The 12,456-nt window shown below is 37.2% G+C and overlaps 2 protein-coding genes across 2 annotated transcripts in view; one reads left to right on the top strand and one right to left on the bottom strand.

The window, feature by feature from the left end:
• Sccpdh (saccharopine dehydrogenase (putative)) overlaps positions 1-4,119 on the top strand; it is a 43,094-nt gene extending 38,975 nt beyond the window's left edge. Inside the window, exons 11-12 of the mRNA XM_026390734.2 lie at positions 2,281-2,362; positions 3,474-4,119. Of these exons, the coding sequence (XP_026246519.1) occupies positions 2,281-2,362; positions 3,474-3,579 (188 nt within the window). The 3' untranslated portion in view covers positions 3,580-4,119. The remainder of the gene's footprint in view (positions 1-2,280; positions 2,363-3,473) is intronic.
• Positions 4,120-6,242: 2,123 nt separating this feature from the next.
• The window catches only part of LOC113184155 (kinesin-like protein KIF28P), an 86,074-nt gene continuing 79,860 nt past the window's right edge, over positions 6,243-12,456 (bottom strand). The window contains exons 20-23 of the mRNA XM_077802937.1: positions 12,124-12,230; positions 11,728-11,875; positions 11,031-11,221; positions 6,243-6,398 (exon numbers count right to left, since the gene is read on the bottom strand). Of these exons, the coding sequence (XP_077659063.1) occupies positions 6,243-6,398; positions 11,031-11,221; positions 11,728-11,875; positions 12,124-12,230 (602 nt within the window). The remainder of the gene's footprint in view (positions 6,399-11,030; positions 11,222-11,727; positions 11,876-12,123; positions 12,231-12,456) is intronic.

Raw genomic sequence — 12,456 nt, forward strand, 5'->3', positions numbered from 1 at the left:
TATCTGACTAGCTTGAGAGACCTTTTGTTTTGCTTGACTTAATATGTTTTCTGCCATGGCCTGGACCTCTAACAATTTACTTAACAGTTTTTCGGTTTGTTTTTTACTAGATTCTAATCTACTATAAAGGTAACGTAACCCAATAAGATAGGATAGAAGAAAGCCAAAACAGAATGAAACAGAAACGGAGAGGAGGAAAATGATTATGTCAATTTTCTCTCTCTCAGGGCCGAATAACTTCAAACCTTGAGTTAACCATTTATCCCAACTCGTCTGAAAAAATTGTAAGGCTAGAGAGCCTGAAATAAGAGCAGAATAAATCAAAACAGAAATACCCATTCTGTCGCCTTTCCTTAGGGGCGAGCGATATTACTCACCTTTAAATTTTGGGCGTTCCCGGTACAGGGCCACCAAAATGCCGCAAACTGCCCGGCCCCGGGCCGGCTGAGTCCCGCTCCTGCTGCCGAGCACTGCCTGCGGCACCCCTGCTGAGCGATTCCCTGCTGAGCTGTCAGTGCACCCGGGCTTGCAATCTTGCAACCCGGTTGGGCACAAAAACACAAGCCAGTCAAACTGAGACAAAGTTTTATTTAGAGAGAGGCCGTGTGCGTCCCCTAACAGGTGGGTCCGCCACGTGTGTGTTCTACCTGAGCCGGGGGGTTTCCCCTTCCCCCGGAACACCCTCCTACCATCCTTTCCCAACCAATGGGAACTCTCCCATTACAAGAGTGACATGAGTAACCTGAGTCCTGAAAATGGGCCCAGCTAGACAGCATGAGTCCAATTACCATATGAATGTGAATTGCTGGCTGGCAGTCATAAAATCCAAAGGTGCCTGTATCAATATTTTTGCTGTGGCTCCTAACAGGTTAGGATCTATTTCTCCCCAAAAAACTTTTACTATAAATTTTAGAGGACTTTTGTTAGTGAAGTATGTGAATGCAGATGGGTATCAGTTTGATATATTAATAGAATGAATAAAAAACAACCGAGCGGGGCTGGGATTGTATCTCAGCGGTAGAGCACTTGCCTAGCATGCATGAGGCACTGGGTTCAATCCTCAGCACTACATAAAAATAAAATAAAGGTTATTGTGTCTACCTACAACTAAAAACAAATATTAAAACAACAACAACAACCTAGAATCATGATTTCAATGATTATCAAGAAGCAGTATATTGTAATGGACAAGAGTGAACTAGCTGCCTGGGTGTGTTTATGGCTTAGCCATTGCCTAACTTTGTGAGTTTGGAAAAGGTTAAGTGACCAAGCCTCAATTTCTTAATCTGTAAAATAGGGATAAAAATAGTACTAATCTCAGTGGTAGAGCATTTGCCTGGCTTGGGTGAGGCCTTGGGTTTAATCCCCAGCATCACACACACACAGACAAACACACAAAAATAATATCACTGTTGTGAAAATTGAGTTAGTAGATTTAAAGCAATAAATACATATACTTTGTAACATTTAATATGTTTAATAAGATAGATTGAGCCTGTAATCCCAGTTACTCAGGAGGCTGAGGCAGGAGGGTTACAAGTTTGAGGCCAGTCTCAACAACTGAGTAAGACCTTGTCTCAAAATTTAAAAAATTGAAGGGTAGGGCTGGGGTTGTGGCTCAGTGGTAGAGCACTCATCTAGCACGTGGGAGGCCTTGGGTCCGATCCTCAGCGCTGCATTAAAATAAAGGTATTGTGTCCAACTAAAACAAACAAAAAAAAATTTGAAGGATAGATAATATAGCTCAGTGGTAGAGTACTCCTGGGTTCAATCCCCAGAACTGCCAAAATATAAAAAATAAATACAGGTTGAAATTTCCTAACCTGAAAATCTGAAATTTGAAATGATACAAAATCCATAACTTTTTGAGTACAAGCATGACACCAGAAGTGGAAAATTCCACACCTGACTTCATGTGATGGGTTGTGATCAAAATGCAGGTGTGCTAAAAATATTGTTTAAAATTACCTTCAGGTTATATTTATATTTTGTGGTTGTACATGGTCCCATCTCCAAGATAGCTTATTATGTATAAGCAAATATTCTAAAATCTGAAAAACTATAAAATCTAAAACACAAAAGTCCCAAGCATTTTGAATAAGGGATCCCCAACCTGTACAGTAAAAGTTGTTATTTTTGTTATAAGTGTTTAGAGTATCTTTTCAAAAAAAAATCTGTATACCTAGAGTTAGATAGAAAATCTACCATTTGATATTTGGGTGTTGTTTAATGCAGACTTCATGAACACTTTTTTTTCCCCTTGATCAACCTTTTCTGCAGAGGCTGGCTATGTGGCTACCCCCATAGCCATGGTTCAGGCAGCCATGACTCTTCTAAACGATGTCTCTGATCTTCCTAAGGCGTAAGTTTGGTTTTCTTCTAGTTAGAAGATATCTTTTTAATATGTATTATATTTTAAATAATTTTGCTTCGATATTCAGGCTTTGGGTCTACACATAAGCATTTACAGTTCCTTTGATCCAAAGATATAGGTTAATTAAAATAAAAGGACAGTTTCTTACCAATCTTGGGAATAACTGCAGAGGTAAATGAGAGGAGATTGAAAAGTGTGAGAGCCATGTAAGTTGGCTTTGGTTTCTTATAAAAAGAGCCCAAATCCAGAGTTAGCCACTCAGAAAAGGTCCCTCTTATTAAATAGTGTAAACAGGAACTTCTCATCAGTGTTGAGCAATACCAAGCTGGTAGGTTGCAGGAGCCCTGACTGATGCCAGGTGTGTGAATTGAGTCATGGATCCTGGCTGATGGTTATCAAATGTACTGTCTTACTGGAGCATTTAGCTTTTATCTTCAATTAGGCTAACTTTACAAATGAACATAGACCTGCAGCTAAGAGGTAAATCAGGTATAACCTAAAACAATATTAAATTATTAGGTTTGATTTTTATTATATGTATTGTATATAGTATATTACTTAATATTATATATATATACTATATATATTGTATATAGAAACTTAATTTTTTCAAATACTGTGTTACCTTTGAAAATATGTGGTACTTTGTAAATGTTAGCCATTATATTTAAAGAAACTTCTTCTTTATCTAGTTTAAGTTCTGTTTATATTTTAATATATTTTAATAATAATTGACTATTTAAATTTATTCCATTAAGATCTGTATTTAATCCTCTTGGGTCTGAAAACATCTTTACAAATAGCAGCAGTTACTCAGGTTGATAAAGCTTTGCCATATGCTCCATGAGCACGCAGGTAGCATTGAAACAGTGAACAGGAACTGAACCTGTCTCCACAGGATTGTCTGTGGCACTAGTTTCTCTTGAATAATAGCTATTTGCTTAGTCTGCTGATTTTAGGAATGAAATCAAAAGTAGCCAGGATAGAATGGAGAATGCTCAGTTTTTAGGAGTTGTGTAATAGTTGGCTACCTAGTCCTACAGAGCAGAGGGCTGGAAAGCAGCTGTGTGCATTGTTTTCTCTTGTTATTGTTTTACAGGGGCGGTGTCTTCACACCTGGGGCAGCTTTCTCCAAAACAAAATTGATCGACAGACTCAGCCAACATGGTATTGAATTTAGTGTCATTAGCAGCTCTGAAGTCTAAACATTTGAAGAATTAGCTGAAGTCATAAAATGCATGATTAACAGCTTCTGTATTTGATATTTGAAATTCTTCTATAAACCTATCTGACTGTATATGGAAAAGATTGTCAAATCTAAATACCTACACATTAAAGGCAGGAAATTGTACTAGCTTACTCTAACTTTCAAATCTCAGCTGATTTATGATTTTCTTGCTTGTGAGAGAAAACTAATATTTGACTGATTTTTTCATTGAAATGTTCTTGATAAATTTTATGAATGTGCTGGCAGGTCAAATGGTGGAGGAAGTGTCCTTGTCTGTGTTGCTAACTGCATTCCTAGTGAGGATTGCTGGGGCTGGCTTTCAGCCAGGGCAGTAACTGCTGCCTTGCTTGCCATGGTGTTGAATGGAATCTCACCCTCCAGTGAGTTTCTCTGCATATTGTGTGAGCTTTTGCTAAATTAAACTGCACTTTTTTTCTATTTTAGCATAGTTTTTCACCCATCTACACTGATTTTGGACTGTTTACCTAAGTTGAATAATAAAGGATTTTCAATTGAACGATGGTTTTTTTCATTGGGACCTGCCAGTTTATTTGTGTAGTGATAACTGTGTGCTACTTAACATGGCCTGACTTGTTTTCTGCCAATAATTGAGTTTTTCATTCTTTCCCTGGGTCTATACTTGTGATTAGTTTTAAGAATACAATTTGTAAGTTTCTACTGATCTTCTCTATTTAAATAGAACTTTCCTCTAGTTTTCTTTTTGTATGTTAACTAGGTTTTGCATTGAAGCCCTAAAATAAAGCAAAGAATTTTTCTTTTTATAATAATCTCATAAGGGAAGGGAAAATACTAGAGAATGAGATTGATCGAATTATGTTATATGCATATATAAACAGGTATAATGAATTCCACTATTATATGTAATTATAATGCACCAATAAAAAAGACGGTAAAAAATAATAATCATATAATAAACATATACATAGTTCATGTTGTTTATTATGTAATGGAGACAGCCACCCCTTTATGGAATTTCTATTTTTAATTAAGAAGCATAACATATATAGAAATATTATTCATGTTAGGAGACCCTCTGTGCTGTCTTTACAAAAGAAGGGAGGATATATAACTTGAAAAGGAAGATTCTTTTATTTCTATTTTAAAATTTTTTTTAATTGACGATTATGTATATTTATGGGTACATGATATACACTGAAATCATCAAATCAGTAATTAGCATATCTATCAGCTGAAATAGTTATCATTTCTTTGTGGTAAGAACATTTGAAGACCTCTCTTTTAGCTATTTTGAAACACACATTCTATTAACAATAGTTGGTTTGCTGTGGGATAGAACAGTCAGACTTAATTCTAACAAACTTTGTACCCATTGACCAGTGTCTATCCCCCTTTCTCTACCCACCTTTTCTCCTAAGCCTTTGGTAGCTACCATATTACTTTACTTCTATCAGTTTTGGGGTTTTTTTTTTTGTTGTTGTTTTTTTAGATTCTGGCTAGGAGATCATATTTTATCTGTTTATGTCTGGCTAATTCCACTTAACATAATGTCCTAGGTTCATCCATGTTGTCACAAATGACAGAATTTCCCATTTCTTTAAGGGTGAATAGTATTCCCATTGTGTATCTGTAACACATTTTAAAACTCCATCAGTAGGTAGATGAACATTTCAGTTCTTTCCATATTCTTACTATAATGAATAATGCTGCATTAAACATGGGCATGCGGGGCTGGGGTTGTGGCTCAGTGGTAGAGTGCCTGCCTAGCATGTACGAGGCACTGTGTTTGATCCTCAGAACCACATAAAAATAAATAAATAAATAGAATAAAGGTTTTGTGTCCAACTACAACTAAAAAAATATTAAAAAGGGGGGGGGGGGGAACATGGACTTGCAGATAGCTAGCTCTTCAACACACTGACTTCAGTTCTTTGGGATACATAGCCAGTAGTGGAATTGATGGATCATATGGTAATTCTCTTTTTCAGTTTTCTGAGGAACCTCCATACTGTTTTCAAAAATGGGAATACCAATTTACATTCCCATCAAGAAAAGGAGACAAATTCTTGGCAGTAGGACTGTCTACCCTAACTCACAGAATTATTTTGAGAATTAAATGAGCTAACAGATGTTTAGTACTTAGATTAGTGCCTGGCAAATGGTAAGCACTATTCAGTCTCACCATCCTCATTACTATTGTTATTAGAAGTTTCCATTACCTCAGAATGGTAACTTGTAAGTATCACCATTCACCTCAGGTATCTCACATTTCACCTCCTTTCTGCATATGAGTTCATTTTTATATTATTTAAACTCCAGTTGCTGAGTATGGTGGAGCATGCCTATATATTTTCAGCATCTCGGAAGGCTGAGACAGGAAGATCACAAGTTCAAAGTCAGCCTCAGCAACTTAAAGAGGCCTTAAGTAACTTAGATCCTTTCTCAAAATAAAATATTAAAAGGAGTAAGGGTATGGCCCTGTAGTTAAGTGCCCCTGGGTTCAATCCCAAGTACCAAAAAACGTCTGATTGAAAGAAGTCTTTCTTTAAAATGGTAGAGTAAGTTAAGTGGGAAATACACAGGTTAGCTTAAACCCATTAGCTACACAAATGATCTTTACCACTAAAGTTTAAATGTTTGCAGTTTTCAGTTGTTGTATCCTCACTGTTTAGTATATAATAAATATTCTCTCTTCTTTTTCACTATGAGAGAAACGTCATTTTTCAGTTTCCATAAGCTGGATTCAAGCAGATCCCCCAGATCCTTTAACATCTGTGATTGTTGGTATACAAATGGTCGAAGCATTTGATCATCTTCCTAAAGAATAAGTGAAAGGAAAAAAAATGATAGTAGACTTCATATCATTAGAATAAAAAAATGTATGCATCTCATTGGGGTGCCCAGCAGTTTCTCCCTTTGGCCCGGAAAACTGCATTTGCAAGTGGCTTCCAGAGGCAGTAAGTTACTGGGAGCAACTGATTTGGAGAAGACTACCTGAATGGCCCTGTAGTTACTGCCAATAGGGAACACTGATGAGACAATCCCAACATTTCAGATTGGAATGCTATATATTAATACTATGGAAGTTCTGAGGTTTTGCAAAGGAAGTCATGGGCATGAGGGTTCTCCCACTTGTAGGGATTTGCTGATGTATCCCCCATTCCATAGAAGCAGGTACTACTGAAATGGGATTCCAGATTGGCTGTGGGCTAAAATACCAGTGACAAATGATGGAGGAGATGGGATTGGGACTTACTGAGCATGGAAATGCACAGGGAGCAGTCTGTAATACAGCATTTTCTCTTACTTTTTATTTTACTGATTAGTGAAATACCTGTTCAAATTACCCATTTTTCCCAATGAGTATTCCGTATTGTCTTTGTCTTATTTTAAAAGTAATTGTTTAAATATTCTGAGTACTAATGCTTGGTAAATATGGCTTAGCCAGCATGGTGGCACAGGCCTGTAATCCCAAAAACTTGGGAGACCGAACCAGGAGTATTTCAAGTTCAAATCCAGCCTCAGCAACTCATTTTGAGACTGACTAAAATAAAATTTAAAAGTAGCTCAGTGGTAAAGCATCCCCGTGTTTAATCCCTAATAAATAAATAAACATATAAGGATTAATACTCAAGAAATTTGGATTATGAAGCATTTCAGATTTTGACTTTTCAGATTCAGGGTGCTCAACTGGTAAAAACTATATAAATATTTCAAAATTCAAATTGTAATACAAGTTGTTTCTCTCGGGCTGAGGCTTACTTTTAAATTTGTGAATAACATCTTTCATCTAACCAGTTTTTCTTTTATTTTTTATTGGGAGGTTTGCAGACAAAAGAGGACCCAAAATGTGTGTGCACATCGAGTTACAGTGAGCACACCTTCTCGAACAAGGGCCTGCTTTAGTCCTCTCACACTTACTTCCCTTCCCTCAGAAACAATCCATAGCCTGATCTTTGTGATAATCGTTTATCATTTTCTTGCCTTTCTGAACACTTTCATCACGTAGAATGCATCCATAAATAGTATGTTTTACTTGTCTTTAGACATTTATGAAATCATGCTGGATGTTATCTTTTGTGACTTGAAGGTATCCATTACTTATTGGTGGTTGATATTCATCCTTGTTGTATGTGGCTATGCTTTATTTTCACAGCACATTTTCTGCAGAATAGATGGTGCCATAATTTTCCCATTTTCTGTGAGTATACATTAGGTATGTGTCTGGTTTGGTGCTATTATGGAAGATGCTGTTAAGAGGAGCCAGTACACATATGCAAGGTTTCCTGTAACCTTTCATAGCTGAGCCCTCGTCTGAACCACAGAACAGAAAATCATTTGAGTAACTCTCAATTCTTTTTTTTTTAATATTCTTTTTAGTTGTAAATGGACACAATGCTTTATTTTGTTTAATTATTTTATGTGGTGCTGGGGATCGAACCCAGGGCCTCACACATACTAAGCAAGTGCTCTACCACTTGAGCTATAATCCCGGCCCAACTCTCAATTCTTTCAAAAAGGTTATATAACTGGTGCCTCTTTAGATGGATAAGAATTAATTTCTTACATCTATCAAATGACTTATTGCAGTAGGTTCTCAAACTGTAGTTTAAGGCAGAATCACTGGGGCAGGGGTGTTCAAACATCATTAGGCCTACTCAGAGATTCTGATTCAGTAGGTCTGGGGTAGCTACCAGAATCTGCATTTTTTTTAAAAAAAATTTGTTTATGTATATATATTTTTTAGTTGTAGTTGGACACAATATCTTTATCTTTATGTGGTGCTGAGGATCTAACCCAGTGCCTCACACATGCAAGGCGGGCGCTCTACCACTGAGCTATAGTTCCAGCCCTGGAATCTGCATTTTTAACAAGATTCCTGGTGATACTGAAGCTGCTAGTTAGGGGACCACACTCAGAATCTCTGCCTGAAAGAATTAGGGCTTACTTCTCTGCAGATCCATTTTCTTTCATAGAAAAAGAGTTGAATTACAGATTTCTTAGATATAGTATCTTCAACTTAATTAGTTAGGTAAGTGCCAAGTAATTTTTAAGTGATTATATATCTCCGACCATGCCCAATTTTCTGTTGTTTCATATCTGCATCAAATCTTGATGTGAGAATATTTAACTTTTGCTACTATGGATAATTCACAATGGTTATCAATTAGTATTTCCCAATCTATTAATGAGCATAAGTACTTTTTAAAAACATTTATATGTAGATGGACAGCATGCCTTTATTTGTTTATTCTTTTGATGGACTAGAGTTCATGATTTAGTCAACTTTTCAGTCTCTCTCTTTAAAACTAGCTGGTTTTTTTTTTTAATATTTATTTATTAATTATTGGCGGACACAACATCTTTGTTTGTATGTGGTGCTGGAGGATCGAACCCGGGCCGCACGCATGCCAGGCGAGCGCGCTACCGCTTGAGCCACATCCCCAGCCCCAAACTAGCTGGTTTTGTCATGCGTAAGAAATCCTTTTCCACTGTGAGGTTATGAAGAGTCAGGGTTGTGCCTTTCACATTTGAGTCTTTAATTTGCACCTAAAATTGATTTAGAACTACATTTAGTTTCATTTTCTTCATCTGATTTTCTGTGTCTGTCAGAGATAAACAGCTTGAAAGGAGGAAAGGTTTATTTTGGCTCATGGTTTCAGAGGCTTCAGTCCATGGTCACTTGGCCCTGTTGCTTTGGGCCTGTCGTGACACAGTACATCATGGAAAAGAAGCATGTGGAAAAAAACTGGTCACCACATGGTGGTTAGGAAGAGAAGAGAGAGGGGAAGGGGCCTGAGTCCCAATATCCCCTTCAAAGGCTCTCCCCTAGCAACCCAACTTCCTTCTATTAGCCTCACCTTCTAAGGGTTCCACCACCTCCCAGTAGCACCCATGCCATTAGCATCTTGAGTCTTTGGGGAACAACCCAGAACCAAACCATAATATCACCTAAATTCCTAGTTCTCCAAGCACTGTTTATGGAAAGGTCCATGCTGCACACTCATCTGCAGCTTCATCTCAGTCTATATCAAGTCTCTAGTACAGAATGAGCCTTCTGTTCTTTTCTTTCGTTGTCTTTATTTTACCAACACCTCACTATCTGGAAAATAAAGTATTATCAGGCAAGACAAGTCATTCTACCTTCTTCTCAGCTCTTCATCTTGTCTTGGCTTTTCTTTCCATTTGCAATTCCATATAAATTATAGATCATTTTGTCAGGTTCCATTACATTTGCTTGGGATACATTGAATCTTGGGGAGAATTACAGACTTACAGTAGCAATTCCCAAACCATGGAGACATAGCCTATTTCTCCATTTTGGGAGGTCGTCTTTGACATTTCTAAACAAGTTTTAAAATTTTTTTCACAGAAGTACTGCATATTTTATGTTAGCTATCAGCCTGAGTATTTCATATATTTGATACAATTATAAATGACATCAAAAAAATATATGTATACATTATATATATACAAATATAATATATATATATTCAAATATACTTGACTTTTATATTGATTTTATAACCAGCAATTGGGTAATTCTATTAATTTATGTATAAATTCTGTGGGGTTTTCTATTTATACAAGCATGCCATCTGGGAATAGTAATGGAGGCTGCACAGTATAATGCAGGGAGAAGAAGACTGTGGAGCTGCCCTGGCTGGGTTTGCATCAAGGCCCTGCTACTTACAATATATGCATCCTGAAACAAGTTACATAACGTCTCTTACGTCTTAGGTCCACAGCCATAAAATAAGGCTAATGGTAGTGGTTATAAGAATTTACTCAATAAATGTAAAATGCTTAGAAAGCGTTATATAAATATGTGCTAAAATTGCAAATCCTGTTTTCTCTTTCTAGTCTTTATACTTTGTATTTCTTGCCTTAATGCACTGGCTGGAACTTAAAAGTACAGAAGTGCAATGGCTAGCATCCCTGACTTCTTCCTGATCTTAAAAGGGAAGCTGTCAGTAATTTACCACTTTGCCTGAGATCGCCTCTATCAAATTGAGGCATGTCCATTTTATTCTCGAGTTTGACAAGAATATTTGTCTTCATAGAATGCTAAATGTTTTTCACATGCTTTTCCATCTGTTGAAATAATCAGATTGTTTTTCTACTGTAATGTAATATGATGAGTTATATTTGATTTTATAATTATAAACAAAACTTGCATTTCTGGGATATTCTATATATTGTAAAGTGAATGAATAACAATCCTACAGTGACCTTGGCTGTCTGGAACCAGCCAGATGTGCACTAAAATAGAAAGCCCTGAGCAAAGATGGATGGAGGCCTGAGAGAGCAGAGGACCATGCTTCTAAGGCCTTTACTTTCTCATCTGCTTAAACACACATGTCCTCAAGCTCAGGAAATGCATTTAAAGCAAATGTCTAAATTTAATGGAAATAGATTTCTTTTGTTCCCATGATTCTGGCTACTTACAGGAGGTTTATACTGCCAAAGTCTGAGAAATTGTCGTTTTGCTGTGTTCATGCTTTGGTAAAACACCTTGAGAGCTTTAGCAAACTCTTTGTCGCAGCTGGCTTGCTGAGTGCACATTTGATTAATCTCTTTGGCTGATGGCAGTTGTGATGTCATCTCAGTTATCTTCAGGGTACTGGAAGGCTTATGGGCTTGAGGAAGAAGAAAAGGTATTTATTCATTTACAGATATCTATACTTATTTATTTTGGTGGCATTCTTCTATATTTGCATTTATCAGCATATTTGTGGCACCAGTTTGAACCCATGCAAAGAAATCTCGAAAGGCAAAAGAAAAACAAAATACCTGTTTTTTTATGATACAAAATATTAATTGAAACATGAAAAAGTCTGTGTCTAGCTGGGCAAAGTGGTGGGCACATATAATCCCAGCTACATAAGAGGCTAAGGCAGGAGGATCACAAGTTTTAAGTCAGCCTTAGCAGCTTTTTATTTTGAGATTCTACCTTAAAATTTAAAAGTGGAGGGGGTCTGGGGGTATAGCTCAGGGGTAGAATACTTGCCTATCACATATGAGACCCTGGGTTCCATCCCTAGCACCTAACAACAAAGGCAATGTCTTAAAAAACCAAACACACATCTCAAATGTTGGAGCTTTGGAGATAAGCTCAACATCCACAACTGGAGCAGTCTGTCACCTTGTTGACCAGAATCAATTTTCTCCAGAGATTCCTTGAGAAATATGTTTTCCTCTCTCAGGACTCTGTTAATGTTTCTGAGCAGTTCCGTCTCCTGTTCTAACTTGAGCACTTTCAGATAAAGTTCCGATGTCTGATTTGATGCCATCTACAAAAGATATGTAATTTCAGCCTCTTACCTACAGATCTTTTGAGATTGGCAATTTTTACTATCTCAGGTAAACCAGATGGAATGGGGAGGTGGTGAGCAGGATTTATAAGCCCCTTAAACTAAGGGTACTCAAGTACACCAGGAAAAGTTCTGTTAAGAGGAACAACACTGACAATCCTTAAGTGGCTGTCATCTGATATTTTTCTAGTCACCTTTGATGCCAATTGTAATTCACATGTACACACCTGGCTTGTATCCTTCACATCGGAAATTTTCTTGGTATCTACCATGATGTGGCCTTCATCTGTGACCATGAAGTCCAGCTGAGAGCAGCTCAGTTCAGTACAGCCTTCTGTAGTGTGGTAGAGACACCATCAAAGAAAGGAAGTCTAAGATGTCTAGCCCTAGTGTTGAGTGAAATGTTAAACCATGTGTTGTTAATGTTAAACCTGCTGGACTAGGACCCAGAGGCCCATGGGGAAAGATGACACTTGGCCACTGACTCCCTTTTCTACCTCTTCTGCAGCACTGGGCATACTGACATTATGTCCAATTAAACAGTGCACATGTGAAAGAGT

Source organism: Urocitellus parryii, chromosome 9 (assembly GCF_045843805.1).
Source record: "Urocitellus parryii isolate mUroPar1 chromosome 9, mUroPar1.hap1, whole genome shotgun sequence".
Lineage (NCBI taxonomy): Eukaryota > Metazoa > Chordata > Mammalia > Rodentia > Sciuridae > Urocitellus > Urocitellus parryii.